This window comes from Barbatula barbatula (genome assembly GCF_947034865.1).
Source record: "Barbatula barbatula genome assembly, chromosome: 8".
NCBI lineage: Eukaryota > Metazoa > Chordata > Actinopteri > Cypriniformes > Nemacheilidae > Barbatula > Barbatula barbatula.
In genome coordinates this window covers 9,398,325-9,412,323 of record NC_136771.1, presented here as the reverse complement: position 1 = coordinate 9,412,323, position 13,999 = coordinate 9,398,325, and the positions used below count along the sequence as shown (strand labels likewise).

At 37.4% G+C, this 13,999-nt stretch overlaps 2 protein-coding genes across 3 annotated transcripts; both read left to right on the top strand.

Annotated features, from left to right (window-relative positions):
• Positions 1 to 1,691: 1,691 nt before the first annotated feature.
• Positions 1,692 to 5,013, top strand: dok1a (docking protein 1a; the record flags this gene model as incomplete). Its single annotated transcript, XM_079461606.1, has 5 exons — positions 1,692 to 1,849; positions 3,155 to 3,454; positions 3,632 to 3,704; positions 3,809 to 3,981; positions 4,099 to 5,013. Exons 1-5 carry the CDS (start codon positions 1,793 to 1,795, stop codon positions 5,011 to 5,013), a joined length of 1,518 nt encoding a protein of 505 aa, XP_079317732.1. The 5' UTR covers positions 1,692 to 1,792.
• Positions 5,014 to 7,150: 2,137 nt separating this feature from the next.
• On the top strand, positions 7,151 to 13,812 carry LOC306897993 (uncharacterized protein). 2 transcript variants are annotated; one of them, XM_079463189.1, is made up of 8 exons: positions 7,151 to 7,635; positions 7,733 to 7,827; positions 9,832 to 9,928; positions 10,132 to 10,232; positions 11,790 to 11,898; positions 12,013 to 12,086; positions 12,466 to 12,559; positions 12,725 to 13,812. In XM_079463189.1, the coding sequence occupies exons 1-8, from the start codon at positions 7,350 to 7,352 to the stop codon at positions 13,618 to 13,620; spliced, it is 1,752 nt and encodes a 583-aa protein (XP_079319315.1). In that variant the 5' UTR covers positions 7,151 to 7,349; the 3' UTR covers positions 13,621 to 13,812. The 2 variants fall into 2 exon arrangements, with proteins under 2 accessions (XP_079319315.1, XP_079319316.1); XM_079463190.1 differs by having other exon boundaries at positions 7,157 to 7,635; positions 12,496 to 12,559.
• The last annotated feature ends 187 nt before the right edge of the window (positions 13,813 to 13,999 follow it).

The following is a 13,999-nucleotide window of genomic DNA, read 5'->3' as shown; positions in this document are numbered from 1 at the left end:
AATATTGAAAAACTGTTCTTTATTTAAATTAATTTAAACATTACAAATGCTTAAAACACAAAAATACATTGAAAACAATTAATGTGATTTGCAGCAATGCATGAACCCTTCTGTAATTCAAACCATTTTATCAAATGTAAAGTAAAATATTGTGTACATTTTACTTGGACTTCATACAGAACGGATTTAAAATGGAATTCACAATTAAATATGAAATCTAAAGAAAAGTCATTATTTTAAAGAATTGTATCTGGAATTCAATTCAATTTTATTTATATAGCGCTTTTCACAATTTGCATTGTTCCAAAGCAGCTTTACAGGGGAAAATAAGAAAAAAAGGTAAAACACAGTCTCCCGGTGGTTTATTTGGCATATTTTGCATTAAGTGAATAAAACAGAACTGATTTTAAATGGAATTCACAATTAACTGCTTCAAACAGCACTTTACAGCATCAAATGTGAAGAAAATTCATATAAAATAATTGGGAAATCCTGTAGAATAGCATAAAAAACCCATAGTACAGGATACATTAGATTCCTAACGAAATCCTGTAGGTTTCCTTTGGATTCCTGGTCCTATAAGAGTCCTATAGGAATATTATCACCAAAATCCTTTGTTATTCCTGTAGGGCATCGAAATAAATTAATTGCACTCCAAAAAAACTGTTAGTACACAATACAGTTCACTATCGCAATAACATTCTCCAATATTATTTTTACAGATATAATTTTTTTTGTACTTAGAAATCTCAGATAAACTGGAAACTATCTGTATAGTGTACATATCCTATTGAGCAGCGTCTCACCTACAAATTTCTTCCACTCAAATTCTGTGAGGTGGCGTAGGAAGGATGATACCCAGGTGTTTATTGCTGTCGCCAGTCTTTCAACTCAAAACGTAGAGAGCAAAGCCTATGCTGTCCCTCAGAAATGAGCAAAATAATTACGTTGCGTTTAAAGACCGCCAAAGACCTTTAGGGGAAATACAGTATAGTACATCAATTTAATAAATACAGTAAATCACTGTATTTGTCACACAAAAAACCCACAATGCAATAGAAATCACAGTAATTTACTGTATAGATTCAAGTAAATAACTGTAAAAATTACAGGAATGTCTAACAGTGTGTGCTCGTACATACTTTCTGAAGTGTGGTTTGAAGATGACAAGGTTTGAAATCTGCACTGTATAGTTGGTAGCGGTTATAGATCCTCTCTTCCCCCCTATTCTCATGAAAAAGTCCTAAATGCAAAAATGACAGAAGCCCAATAAATCATTTTTTTAAGTAGTTACATTTGTTCCCATAAACAGTGAAGTAACTGTCAAACAATGTTAAATGTATCACTAACCATGTTCATTTACACCTGTGGTTAAAAATATCCAAAAGATTCTTAGTTTGAGATCATTCACTTGCCAAGCTTTTCTTACAAATTTCATCCGAATGACCTTAATATTTTATATTAAATAAAATGATCTAATTGAAAGCGACCATTTAAATTAATCTGTTAATAAGACTTTCATTCATTTGGCTAAACTAGGAAATAACTTATGCTGACGAATTGAAAGAAAATGTTGATATGATGTTTGCTTGTATCACTCTCATGCATATTCATTGCACCAAATCTGTACCTTTTTCTCTTTGAAAGGTGGAGTCTGTGTTTGCACATACACAACCTCGTGTCACAGCCTCAGTATTAGGCATTACCAGGTTTCAGGAGGACACACGCTGCTCTTGTGAAAGAATACTTTTATTTAAAGAGACTTTTGTCATAGAGGAATATAACAACAGAAATGAATGCTTGTAGGAAACGAGGTGAAGTTTACCTACAGCACCAGAAACATGGTGAGGTAAGGATTCATGTTGATATTTATTTTCTGTTATTGAAAACGGGCATAAATGTACTTTATTAGGTGTCTAATTTCAACGTGTTTGTATTGTAATTGAAGGCAAACCGTTTGTCATGACTTTAAGGTCATTATTATATGGCTAGGAGAAGCATTAAGAATCAAACAGGCTGTATTAAAGGACGATATGATTTTATATTTTATGGTATTAGCTTTAATTTGATCAAGCTCATCATGCTGTCAAATTTAGCTTTGACAAGTTTAATGGCCGTTTGAACTGGTATAAAGTTAAGCATTGGTATGAGATGAATGAAACCTGATTGAACTCTACAAGTTGATACTTGGCACATTCCATTGACTAAAGGCACTCCTCGTGAAAGCACACTGGTGCACCTACAATTACTGTACCATGCCTCAAACACAAACACAAAACATGTGAGGTAAATGAAGGATGGGCTGAGTGAGTAATCTACTTGCGTCTGCGCCTCCAGTGTGAGGTCACTGTTTGCTTACGTAAGCATTTTAAGGGCTTGGGGTTTGATATAAGTAATGTCGAGCTAGATGCTAAATCCTCTAAAAGGACATAAATGTTACTGCGCACTTTAAAAGAACAGTTCACCCATAAATTAAAATTCTGTCTTCGTTTACTTACCCTACACATCTTTATACATTTTTGTAATCTGAACTGTAATCTATTCATTTGTGTTCGTGACATGAATTTCACCCTTTTTGTGTCAGTCATCAAGACCTTTTTTCGTGTCACCCAGCACAACTTTCAGTCTTCACAATTTTTAAGACACGGTATCTCTGTATAAGTATATCAACGCAATCTGATGGGAATTCATACCTGTTTTACAAGGTGGCTCGAAAATAAGTCATGCTGAAAAAAAGTGGGAAATTTGTGTCCATGAGCTCAAATCAATAGATTCCAAATTTCGTGTTTCTGTCACAAACTACCTTGGTACTGTGTTGGATGAAGACAGAGAAAGATACTTGGAAGAATGTTTAAAACCATTGACTGCCATAGTAAAAATTACAATCGTAGATTAATTAAATTATTTTCTCATGCATTTTTTAGAGAACAGTTTACCAATAAATTAATATTGTGCTAATTTATCATTTACTCATCCACATATTGTTTTCCAAACCTGAATTACTTTTTCGTGTGAAGCATAAGATGTGTTATCGACTATTAATCTCAATTCTCCTCACATTGAGAATGGAAAGAGCATCATAAAATTCTTAAATGATTTTTGGGTTAATTATTTCCCAGATTAACCCTATTTTACTTCTATTCGTGATCAACAGAAGTGGAAGCGATACTGGCTGGCCCTTCATCCGGCAAGCTCGCAGAGCGTCGCACGGTTAGAACTGTCAGAGGCTGTTCACGAACGCTCATCAGTGGTGGTGAAACGGCATCCAGAGAGAAAAGTTGTACGTCTGTCTGACTGTGTGAGTGTCGTCAAACTGCCCCCTCATGCGGAGGCTTGTCCGGGCGACAACATGGCTGCCTTCTGCGTGGAGACGGAGGACAAGAAGCTGGTATTTGCAACAGAGAGACAAAGCTGTGCAGAATGGGTGGAGATGATATGTAACATTGCTTTTCAGGTGAGGTTCTAAAAGCTGTGTTTGAGATATGATTTAAAAATGAAGTTTTTGTCTATAGACAGTACAGTTGCATGTAATCCATTAAAAGGTTGAGTGCCACAGATTATTAGAACGGCAAAATGCAAGCAATCCTTTGCTCTGCTTCTTGTATTCCCAAGTTTCCCTTTTTTATTGCAGAAACACAGTAATACCAGCACACACCACGTCCCTCTTATGGAGGACAATCAGATCTACATGTCTACAGAACAACGTGAGACCACTATTTTTTACATTTCTACAATCTACCAAAAGCGCTGAGACACCTTCTGTACACTTACCTACTTCATAACAATTAATTGCCCTTTGTCATTTAAGTGAGCACATTCAAGGTGGTCTTGCTGCCGACCGAGGCATCAGTTCGTTGTTGTCTGAAGGGACAGTACTGGCTGCTAGCTGATATGGACGTGCTGGTGCTTCAAGATCCCGAGACCAAAAATACTGTCATGGAGTGGCCTTATGCATTGCTGCGGCGCTACGGGCGAGATAAGGTCAGCAAAAACCACGATGAACTCAGCATTCGCAATAGATTTTATAACATTATTGAACATAGAGAATAGGTTTCTAGAAGGTTTTTCTAAAATCAAGATTTTTGTTTTGCATTCTAGATGCTGTTTTCTATCGAGGCAGGGCGACGCTGTGAGTCAGGACCTGGAACATTTAACTTTGAGACGAGACAGAGCGATGACATTCTCCACCGTATTGAGTCAGCAATCAGCCAACGCAAGAGTCTGACGGTGACCAGAGGCAAGCAGTCACCGCACTCTCCGCGTTCCCGTTCACCTCGCTCGCCCCTGCCCAAACGCCCTCAGAGTTATATTGAGAGCAACATCAGCCCTGATCAAAGTGAAATAAGCAAGAATGTGTACTCCAAATCGGCGGATGCTCTTGACATTCTTGTACACATGACACCTGGCAGTCCTATGGGCTTAACAGAACCTGTATATGCTAAATCTGCAGACTCTTCAACCTCATCTAAAAGCACACACTCTGATCCTACTGGCGGCCCTTTCTTCATCGAGCCTGTGTATATGGATCCTATTACGTTATTTGAAAAAAATGAGACTGTGTATGCACAGCCAGGAGAAGTTATCAAATCCCATCAAACTATAAAGAGAGATGAGTCCACACTTCAGTCTAGCCTCCAGTATCCAGATTATTCAGAACCAGTGTATTCTGACCCCTCTGATGTAATTCGCTCTTGCCCAAACCCAGCCGAAACAGTGCACGTTCAACTTGCTAAAGCAACTTCTAACAATGGCAAACAGGAAGAAGCGGTGTACTCGGAGGTGTACGACCACATCAAACTAAACTTGGATGGTAAAAAAGCAGACCAGAGGATTGAGGAGCCGATTTATAGTGTACCTGAGATTATTACAAACCAAAATAAAAACCCACTGCTTGATAACATAGAAGTGATCTACAGCACGGTTAACAAACCACTGAGAACTCCTCAGGATCTCCAGGAAAAGAGACTGTGCCGAACATCAGAGATCGTATTTGAGGACCTTGGGATGATTTAAATAAGCCAGTAATAGACTTCATCTTCACAAACAAGTTGCTTTTGGTGGCATGTAGTTTTTGATAGCCATATTTTTTTCAATTTCAATTTAATTCAATTTATTTATCCATTCTTTCTGATGTAGTTAAATAATAATGCAAATTAGGCCTTGTATTAGTCATTATCTATTTGAGTAACACTGAGTACACATCATGCAAGTTCCTGTAGCTCAACTGGTATAGAGTGTCACAGAGATGATGTATTCTTGTATGCAATCCCCAGAAGCAAGTTTTTTTTGACATTTTAAGACATCCAGTTCCATCACCCCCTTTTTTTATAGGTTTTTGGTAAATCACCTTTTATTACTTACCAGGGAACAAGTTTTTCTGAAGTTTGAGAAAGTTGACATCGAGCAACCGTAGTGTAGTCTGTGTATAGCATTGGTTTAGCTTTTTACTTCTGCCGATTGTATTTAGCCGTCAAAAATAGATAAAATTGTAGAATAGACAAAACGTTTAAACATCATGTTAATCACAGATGTTATTTTTTGTGATCTTCCAAAAGTCTATGCTGCTTTCGGTTGAGGGAACTAGCGTGGTTCTTACTTTTGTGTTAGCCTACAATAATACGTCATCTCTAAGCTACTTCAATGTGTTTTATTTTATATCTTTTGTTTTTAACAAAACATTAAAGGGATACTTCACCCTAAAATTAAAATTCTGTTATCATTTCCTCACCTTCGAATTGTGCGATATCTGTATACATTTCTTTGTTCTGATGAACACAGAGAAAGATATTTGGAAGAATGCTTATAACCAGGCAGATTTAGCCCCTCATAGTAGGAAAAATTACTTTTATCTTTTTTTTATCTGTTGAACAAAAAAGAAGACATTTTTTAGAATGTAGGACAGCAAACAGTTCTGGGGCCCTTTTATTGACTACCATTGTATTTTTTCATACTATGGTAGTCAATGCCCCCCATTATAAGCGTTCTTTCGAATATTTTTCTCTGTGTTCAACAGAACAAAGAAATTGCAGATTTGCAACAACTCGAAGGTGAGTAAATGATGACAGAATCTTCATTTTAGGGTGAAGTATCCCTTTAAACCTTTTTTCTTTTACAAACCTTTGAGTTTAATCCCAAAGATGTTACATGTACAGCATTTAAGTATGCATTTGAATAAAATATTGTTATATTGAAAGTGTCTTTTGCAAAATAACTGTGGTTTCAAAAACAGCTCAAATCTCGGAATTCTTCAGGGAGCGTATTACAGAAAGTCTCTTATCTTAAAATATGATATATTAAATTAGGATTTTTCACATATTCTAATTACAGAAGCAAAATTTGATTTGAAATATTATCAAAATATTATCTTTTCTCCAGTTAGGAAATCCTAAATTGCTCCATGAAGCTCGGTAATCCACTTTCAGCTTTGTTACCAAGCAACCAACACTGCGAGCTGCAGATGAGTTAAACAAAAATAAAACCGGGGAGCTATTAAAGGCGGGGTGTCCGATTTCCGAGTAACGCTTGTTACAACAAAGTCTGACCGAGTACCAAAATAACCTTGTAGTCAGCAGTAAGGTGCACAGGACGGACATTAGTCGAGCCGAGCGCTGACGAAAGCGAAAGATGGGGCTAGGGTGTGTTTGTTTTGGTGATTTGAACATCAACAGGGAAAGCGGACACCCCACCTTTAATTTTAGTGCCGCGGAAATAGAAACTTTAATAAAAAGGATTTGGTAACTTTTCACCTTCGCTCACTCACGAAGACAAAGTCGGTGTTTGTGCCCATAATGTGTCTGCAGTGTCCGGCATTAACCGTACAGCTGAGACTGAAGAAAAGTTTACCACCTTTGCAAGCGAAACAAAAAAGAAAGCGGCCTACAGGCAGGGGAGATTTAATTGTGAGCGTCTATTCTGTTAGTTTTTGAATAATATTGAAGTTAGGACAGCTGCGGGGTGTTATACTTACTGTCTGTAGTTAAAATAAGATTATGCACTTACCGAACAGATCGGATAAAATTTTCAAGTTAGAATCTTTCTGTAATAACCCCTCTGAATAGTAAATCAACACATTTATTTATCGGTCTAAATGTATTGGTTACACGGGTCTATACAGGCATACAAATTCAGTTAAATTCGCTCAGACCAGAAAATCAGCGTGCGCTGTACCACAGTCATTACGGCTTCTACGTCACTACTAGTGACCGGAAGTGCTCTACGATGTTTAACCTGGGCAAGTCATTCCATTCCAGCACTCATTTCAGAGATCTTTTTTAAATATCAAATATTTTTGAAGCATTTTCGCGTAGCCCATCAAACGTTCTCTGAGACGGGGATTTAGATCATTAACCATGTCAAACCGCATCGCTTTCCAGACACAGTTAGCTTCCATTATGGAGGTGCTGGCGAATGCAGCCGTGGCTGAGATATGTAAACTCGTAGACGACGACTATGCTGTTATAAACCTGCAGATGACCCAATGCCAGCGTGAAAACAAAGCTATGAAGAGAAAACTTCACGTACTGGAGCTAAAGATGGCACGAGGGTCGGCGGAGAGGAGAATCATCGCACTGAATCGAGCTAACAGGGTCCAAGTCAGCGCCGCTTTGTCAGAAAAATTCAGGAACCAAACAAACGGTGCGTGACGAATACACGTTGCTTATAGCCCCTGGTGTCTGTGTCACAACAATTAGCTATAAAATGTTATGTTGTTGCTTTTGTTTTACACAACCAGTCTCGTATGAAGCCCCATTTAACGCAGGATTGTGGAGAGGCCGAGGTACAGACTCGACTGTTCAGCAGAAGACTGTTACAAACAATAACAGTACGGTAGGTGCGCTGTTGACTTTTCGACAAGCTGCAATAACTTGATTTTCCGTAAGCGTGACGTTTTCTATTTTTGTAGGCTATAAAACATTCAAAGATAGCTAAAGGTACTATCATTCACTAGATCTATTATTACTTAAATAACTGTATTGTATTCTAAATAGAAGTTGTACCTAAAAAAACATGATTACTATTTAAGTAAGCCTTTATAACCTCTTATAGACCACTTTGGATGACGTAATTGAACAAAATATACAGAATGAACAGAATATTTATAACCATTTAAAGAAAGATATACAGAGGTTGTTCTTTCTGTGGTGCCCCTAATGAGACTGCTTTCTTTTGGGATTGTCCTTTTACACACGTTCTTTGGGTTGATTTTTGTTAATTTGCTAGTCATATTTGCTTAATTTTTTCTCTGTTGTTTATATTGTTTAGTTTCTTTGCAATAAATATACCAAAAAGAAAGAATATTTAATAGTCAATTTTCTTCTGTTACTTGCTAAATTCCATATCCACCGATGCTTATGTTCTCATCAAAAGCCTTCATGTGTTGCTTTTAAAAATGACACTCAACAGTACATTCAGGCCTTTTCATACTCTTAAAACACTAAAGCCCATAAAACTGTGCATATTTAAAAAAAAATTGTTAAGTCACTGCTAAATTATTATTATTTTATTATCATTATTATTTTTATTAAAGAATTATTTATGTTGATGTTGTCTCGTTTCATTTCTCGTTTTTTTCAATTATTTTCTAATGTTTTCTTAATTATTGAGATTGAAATGTTAATGCATACTTCTTTGTATTTAGACTTAATAAAAAAAAGATATACATTTATAACCAATTAAAGGTGCAGTTTGTAACAATGTTGGAGTAAAATATCCCAAAACCACTAGGCAAGTGTTATATATTTTGTTCAGATAAGTACATACAACAACTCAAATGTTTCCAACAACTAGTAAATCGTGAAAAAATCGCCATTCTAAAAACATTGACACAGGGCTGTGCAGTCACCTGTCAATGGCGTTATATCCGTGTCACCCTTTGTTTCCGCCTTTACTGACGTTGAGACCGCATGACAACAGTGTCTTGGACAAGTGGGGAACTATTGTCAACCGTCTAGCAAGCCACTAGCTTGTTTCGAGCAGTCACTTATTTATAGACCACAATTATACGCAAATTTTTTAAAACTTTATTACTATTCCTCGTCCGCTAACATAATATCTCGTTCCCGTCTGACTGATGGCCATCAGCGGTGGAGTTGAAGACAACAGATCCCATCTTTCCACGCTCCTTCACAGTGTCATCAAGCTACGCCGTTGTTGTTTTGATCGTTCGCCCTCTAGCGGTGGTTTCTACAAACTAGCTTTAACAGATCTACATTTTATATGCAAGATAAAAAATACTACAAATAGATAAAAACTTAAACGGAAGTGCTTCTGGGCCGGTGTTTTTATCTTGCAAAGATGTCTCAAATTAGTCTGGACTTATTATATTCAGACTTTTTACAAATTAAAGTGAAATACAAAAAAAAATGCTTAGGACATAAAAGGGTTTTTAAAGCTGCAATCTGTAATGTTTTACCAAAATTTACAGAGTGCATAAAAAAACTATCGAAACTATTACCGTGCCCTGATTTGCAAAAGTAAGCCTAGAATTATGATTAGTGAATTGAGCTGTCAGGTGGCATTTGGCTGAAATGTCAGTTTGATGTAATTTGACTTATACCCATATAAAGATAAGTACATAAAGTAACCTTCAGGCATAGGTGGTGATATAGAGGCAAAAGTTACGGATAGTAGCTTTAAATTGGAGAAAACACATTTTAGCATTCCATACTGCTAAAAAATAGACTGAATTAACAATAAATCGCTTTGGATAAAATAATCTTACAAATGCGGGAATGTATGAATATTGTGCAAACTTTATTAATCTAAAGTGCAGTGTATCATCATTGCTGTACATAAGATATATTGAGTGTTATATCTTTTCCTCCATGACAGGTTGAAGATCCAGTAGTATCAGAAGTTAAAACAGTACTGATAAAGGAAGAGATGTTTGAGGAGAACCAACCACAGCCAAGACTTTTCATCAGAGATGGTGAGTGGATGGATGCACATGTAATTCAACAGCTAAACAAGTTTGTCATTAAAATTATTACCAAGTAGCATTGCATTATATTTTGTCCATTTGCCATATTATACAATACCACAAGTCAAAACTGATGTTAAAAAATGTGGTGTTTGAAATGGGGTTAACAACAACACATCTTAACATTTGTCCGTACGCTGTTTCTCTTTCAGGACTTCCACAGACCTCACAGGCTAGAGTGGCAGATTTTGGTGATCACATGGTGACAGATGAGTCAGATCAGGTGTCTGGGATACAGCAGCATATTTTGGAGGTCAGTGGATCTGACACTGCGCTTAAATCTGAGCCAGAGTTTGAAAGTGTTAAAGGGAAATCCCAAGAGCTCATAGAATTAAATGCCGAAGCAAATTGTGGAAAATCCAGTTCTATGAAGAAATATTTAATGCAAGGCAGTGACAATGTAGACATGCAGCAGCCTTCTTGTGCGTACGTGAGCAATGCCAGACCGACGGAGAGTCAGATCGCAGATCCTGTACAGCATTCAGAGGTCATAGAAGTTGACTCTGCAGAGGAAGGAGATGAGATTTCTGTGTGGCCTAACAAAGTAAGGGAAAGCCAGACCTCTTGTGTTTATCCACATTACGGGAGGGAGGAACATCAGGATGGTGGAACCTTCATGTCTTTCTCCAATCCACCCCTGTTGCCAAGTGACTTTGCAGCTGTAGCATCCACATCTGTCGGCCTCGACCAACAAAGTGCCTGTCGGACAAAACATGACAAAGTGCGTAATGAGAAACTATTTGCCTGCACATACTGTGGCAAAGTTTTTAATCGTCCCAAAAAGGTGGTGATCCACCAGCGGATTCACACAGGCGAAAAACCATTCAAGTGTAACACGTGTGGGAAGCTCTTTGCAGAGGCAGGAAACCTTAGAAAACACCAAAAGGTCCACACAAGAGAACGGCCATGTAGTTGTTCCCTTTGTGGGAAGACGTTTGCCTGGATACGGAACCTCAAAAACCACCAGCAGAAGTATCATTCTGATATGTTTATGACGGGTGAACTGGTGTCTTAAGCAGGAATCAATAACTGATTGAGATCACTTATTGAAGGTTAGAGATAATATGAATGCAGAAAATGTGAACTACTTATCCATTTACACGTACGCAATGAGCAGACACTTTTTTATCCAAAGCGACTTACATTGCATGATACTATACATTTGTATTTGAGTATGTTTAATCCTTGGGAATGAACTCATGACCTTGGCGTAGCTAGCGCCGTGCTCTAACCACTGAGCTACAGGAAAGCAATAATATTCATAACCTCTTAGATTTAATGTTACAATCTGTGATGGTTTGACCAAATGGGACAAAAGTTTTGTATAACTTGTAAAATCACCCAAATGCGCATTGTGTGGTTTACTGTATAAAAATACAATGTCAAGCAACTTTGCTATTTTTAACGTAATTAACATGTTTAAATAAAAATGTTTGCAACTATCGTGTTCTTTTTTTGTTTTTATATCCGTGTATTTTCTAATAATATATAAATGTCTCTATATATTTTCTCTTCAAATACAAAACATTGTCATTTATAAACACCACTATTAATAAAATCCTACTTAAATCCATACTGCTCAACGTGAATGTACATTAAAGGAATAGAAAATGTGTGCAGTTGTGTTTATTTATGTTATAAAATATTAAAATAAAATCTAGCCTTCAGCTTTACAACTGTATCATTTATAACTTGCCTCTATATCCATATTATAGTATTTTGAAGGTCTTTATAATTAAATGAATTTCCTAATATTCCATGTTCCAGCAAGGGTCATTTTGTGACCGAAGTTCTTGTTTTGTGTTTTCAGCAGAAAAAGGAAGATGGAGATGGGGAACCAGCAACATTAGTTCTAAAGGAGGATCTGAACAACCAGTGGGAAGAAAGCCGGAAACAAGAGTCCGTAATTGTGCATGATGGTGAGTTGATGCTCAATACTAAACGGTTTAAGGATTGTGTTATTACTTACTATCAAGAAATGTTATATCAAAATGACTTTCACTAAGCATTCATTCTTATTTTCTGTTTTTTAGTGGAGTCAGATATTTGTAGCAGGACACTTTCTACCTCACCAATCAAAAACACAGAGACGCTTGGACCGGAAAAGGTTTGCTATTCACAATTTATTGGCAAAGACAAAAAATGGCAAAGTTATCTGAAATGGACTTATCCCTTATAGCTTAGCTTAGTTACATTAAATAAAATTTTTGACAAGGTAACAGTTTGTACTTGACTTGATCGTCTTGAAAACTTAAAACGCTTGTGCACACAGCATCACAGTCTAAAATCATTTGTATAATGGGATAGTTCACCCAAAAATGAAATTTCAGTCATCATTATTCACACTCTTGTCATTTCAAACCGGTATGATTTACGTTCTTCTGCCGAACACAAAAGGAGATATTTTGAAGAATTATGGTAGTGTCAGTGGGTACCGCGGTGTTATTTTGTTTTATGTTTAAAACGTATTGTTATTTTGTTTCCAGCTTGTAGATCTGAATTTTTCCCATTCGCAGGAAAATGGATTTGAGAGATGCCAGAAGACCAACATCTCACCGTCAATTGAAGTAGAGATACAGGGTAACGGAATAGTAGCGAATTAAGAAGTTGTTTGGTTTACTCCATTCACTTTTCCTTAACTAATATTAATATACACAATAGATAATGAGTGATCTTATGTTAATGATTCAAAAGTGTTTTAATATTAGATGTGCTCATGCATGTTTCTCAATTCATTCACCACAGATGTTATGGAATCCAGTAGTTCCAAGCGGTACCGGTACCACACATCTGCTGTTGGGCCCAGCAAACCTCTAATAGGAGAAAAATCATCCTACATGAACTCAGGACACAAGGGAGCAGTGAAGAGCAGTACCTTATCCACAAACCAGCCTATACTCAGCAGAGAAAAGATCGGAACAAACTGTTTGTATGAAAGACCTGCAGAGCATAAAGATCACCTCACATGCTGGAACTCAGAGACCGCCAGCTCCTCATCCTGCTTATATACAGAAGACTCCAACCAAGATCAAGACTGTGTGCTAGTTCAGTCAGAGACGTTATTATCAGTCCGAGGCTCGAAAAGTAGATTAAATGGCCCTCTATCTTCCCAAACCCAAGGTGTTAGAAATCCAGATGCACCAGAAGGGCCCATCAGAGAAAAAGAAACATGGAATCAAGGTTATATTTTAAAGCAATGTCAATCTGAACTGTCAGGCCACATCAGTAGGCCAGAAGGAGTTCATGTTGAAACGGCAAGTATAACAAACCCCTCGTATTTTAATAATACAGGGACCCAAATAATGCCTAGTTTATCCCAGCCTATTGGTTCTCTCACTGGAATGGATCTTCCACCACACATAGAGAAAGGTAAGCGAAAAGGCTACATTTGTAAGTTCTGTGGAAAAGCCTTCGCTGGAATGTCCAATATTGTGGCCCACCAGCGGGTTCATACAGGGGAGAAGCCCTTTAAGTGTGATATTTGTGGGAAGTTATTCACAGAAGCAGGCAATCTGAAAAAACACCAGAGAGTTCACACAGGAGAAAAACCATTTATATGTAACCGCTGCGGGAGACGATTCGCCTGGATCTGCAACCTGAAAACTCATCAACAGTCAGCCATCTGTGGAGGTGTCTCGTGAAGCCTTTCCAACATATGCACTTTTTTAAACCGACCATTGTTTAACATCTGGTGACTTATACTACAAAAATACATTTGTAGCCAATTTTACACAAGAACGCAGAATAAATGATTTACTGTTCCACCATGTCCGTGAATTGTAATATTAAAGATGAACAGCTGAAGGTGCAAGAGCACAAATAGCATCGTCGTTCTTGCTCAGCGTGTATTTCTAGTCAGATGTGTTATTGTTTGATAACGGGTAGATGCCCGGCTAGCTCAGTCGGTAGAGCATGAGACTCTTAATCTCAGGGTCGTGGGTTCGAGCCCCACGTTGGGCGCATATCATTTTTCACAAGTGAAGTTTTGTCGGAAAAACAAACAGCCGTCAGTACGATCAT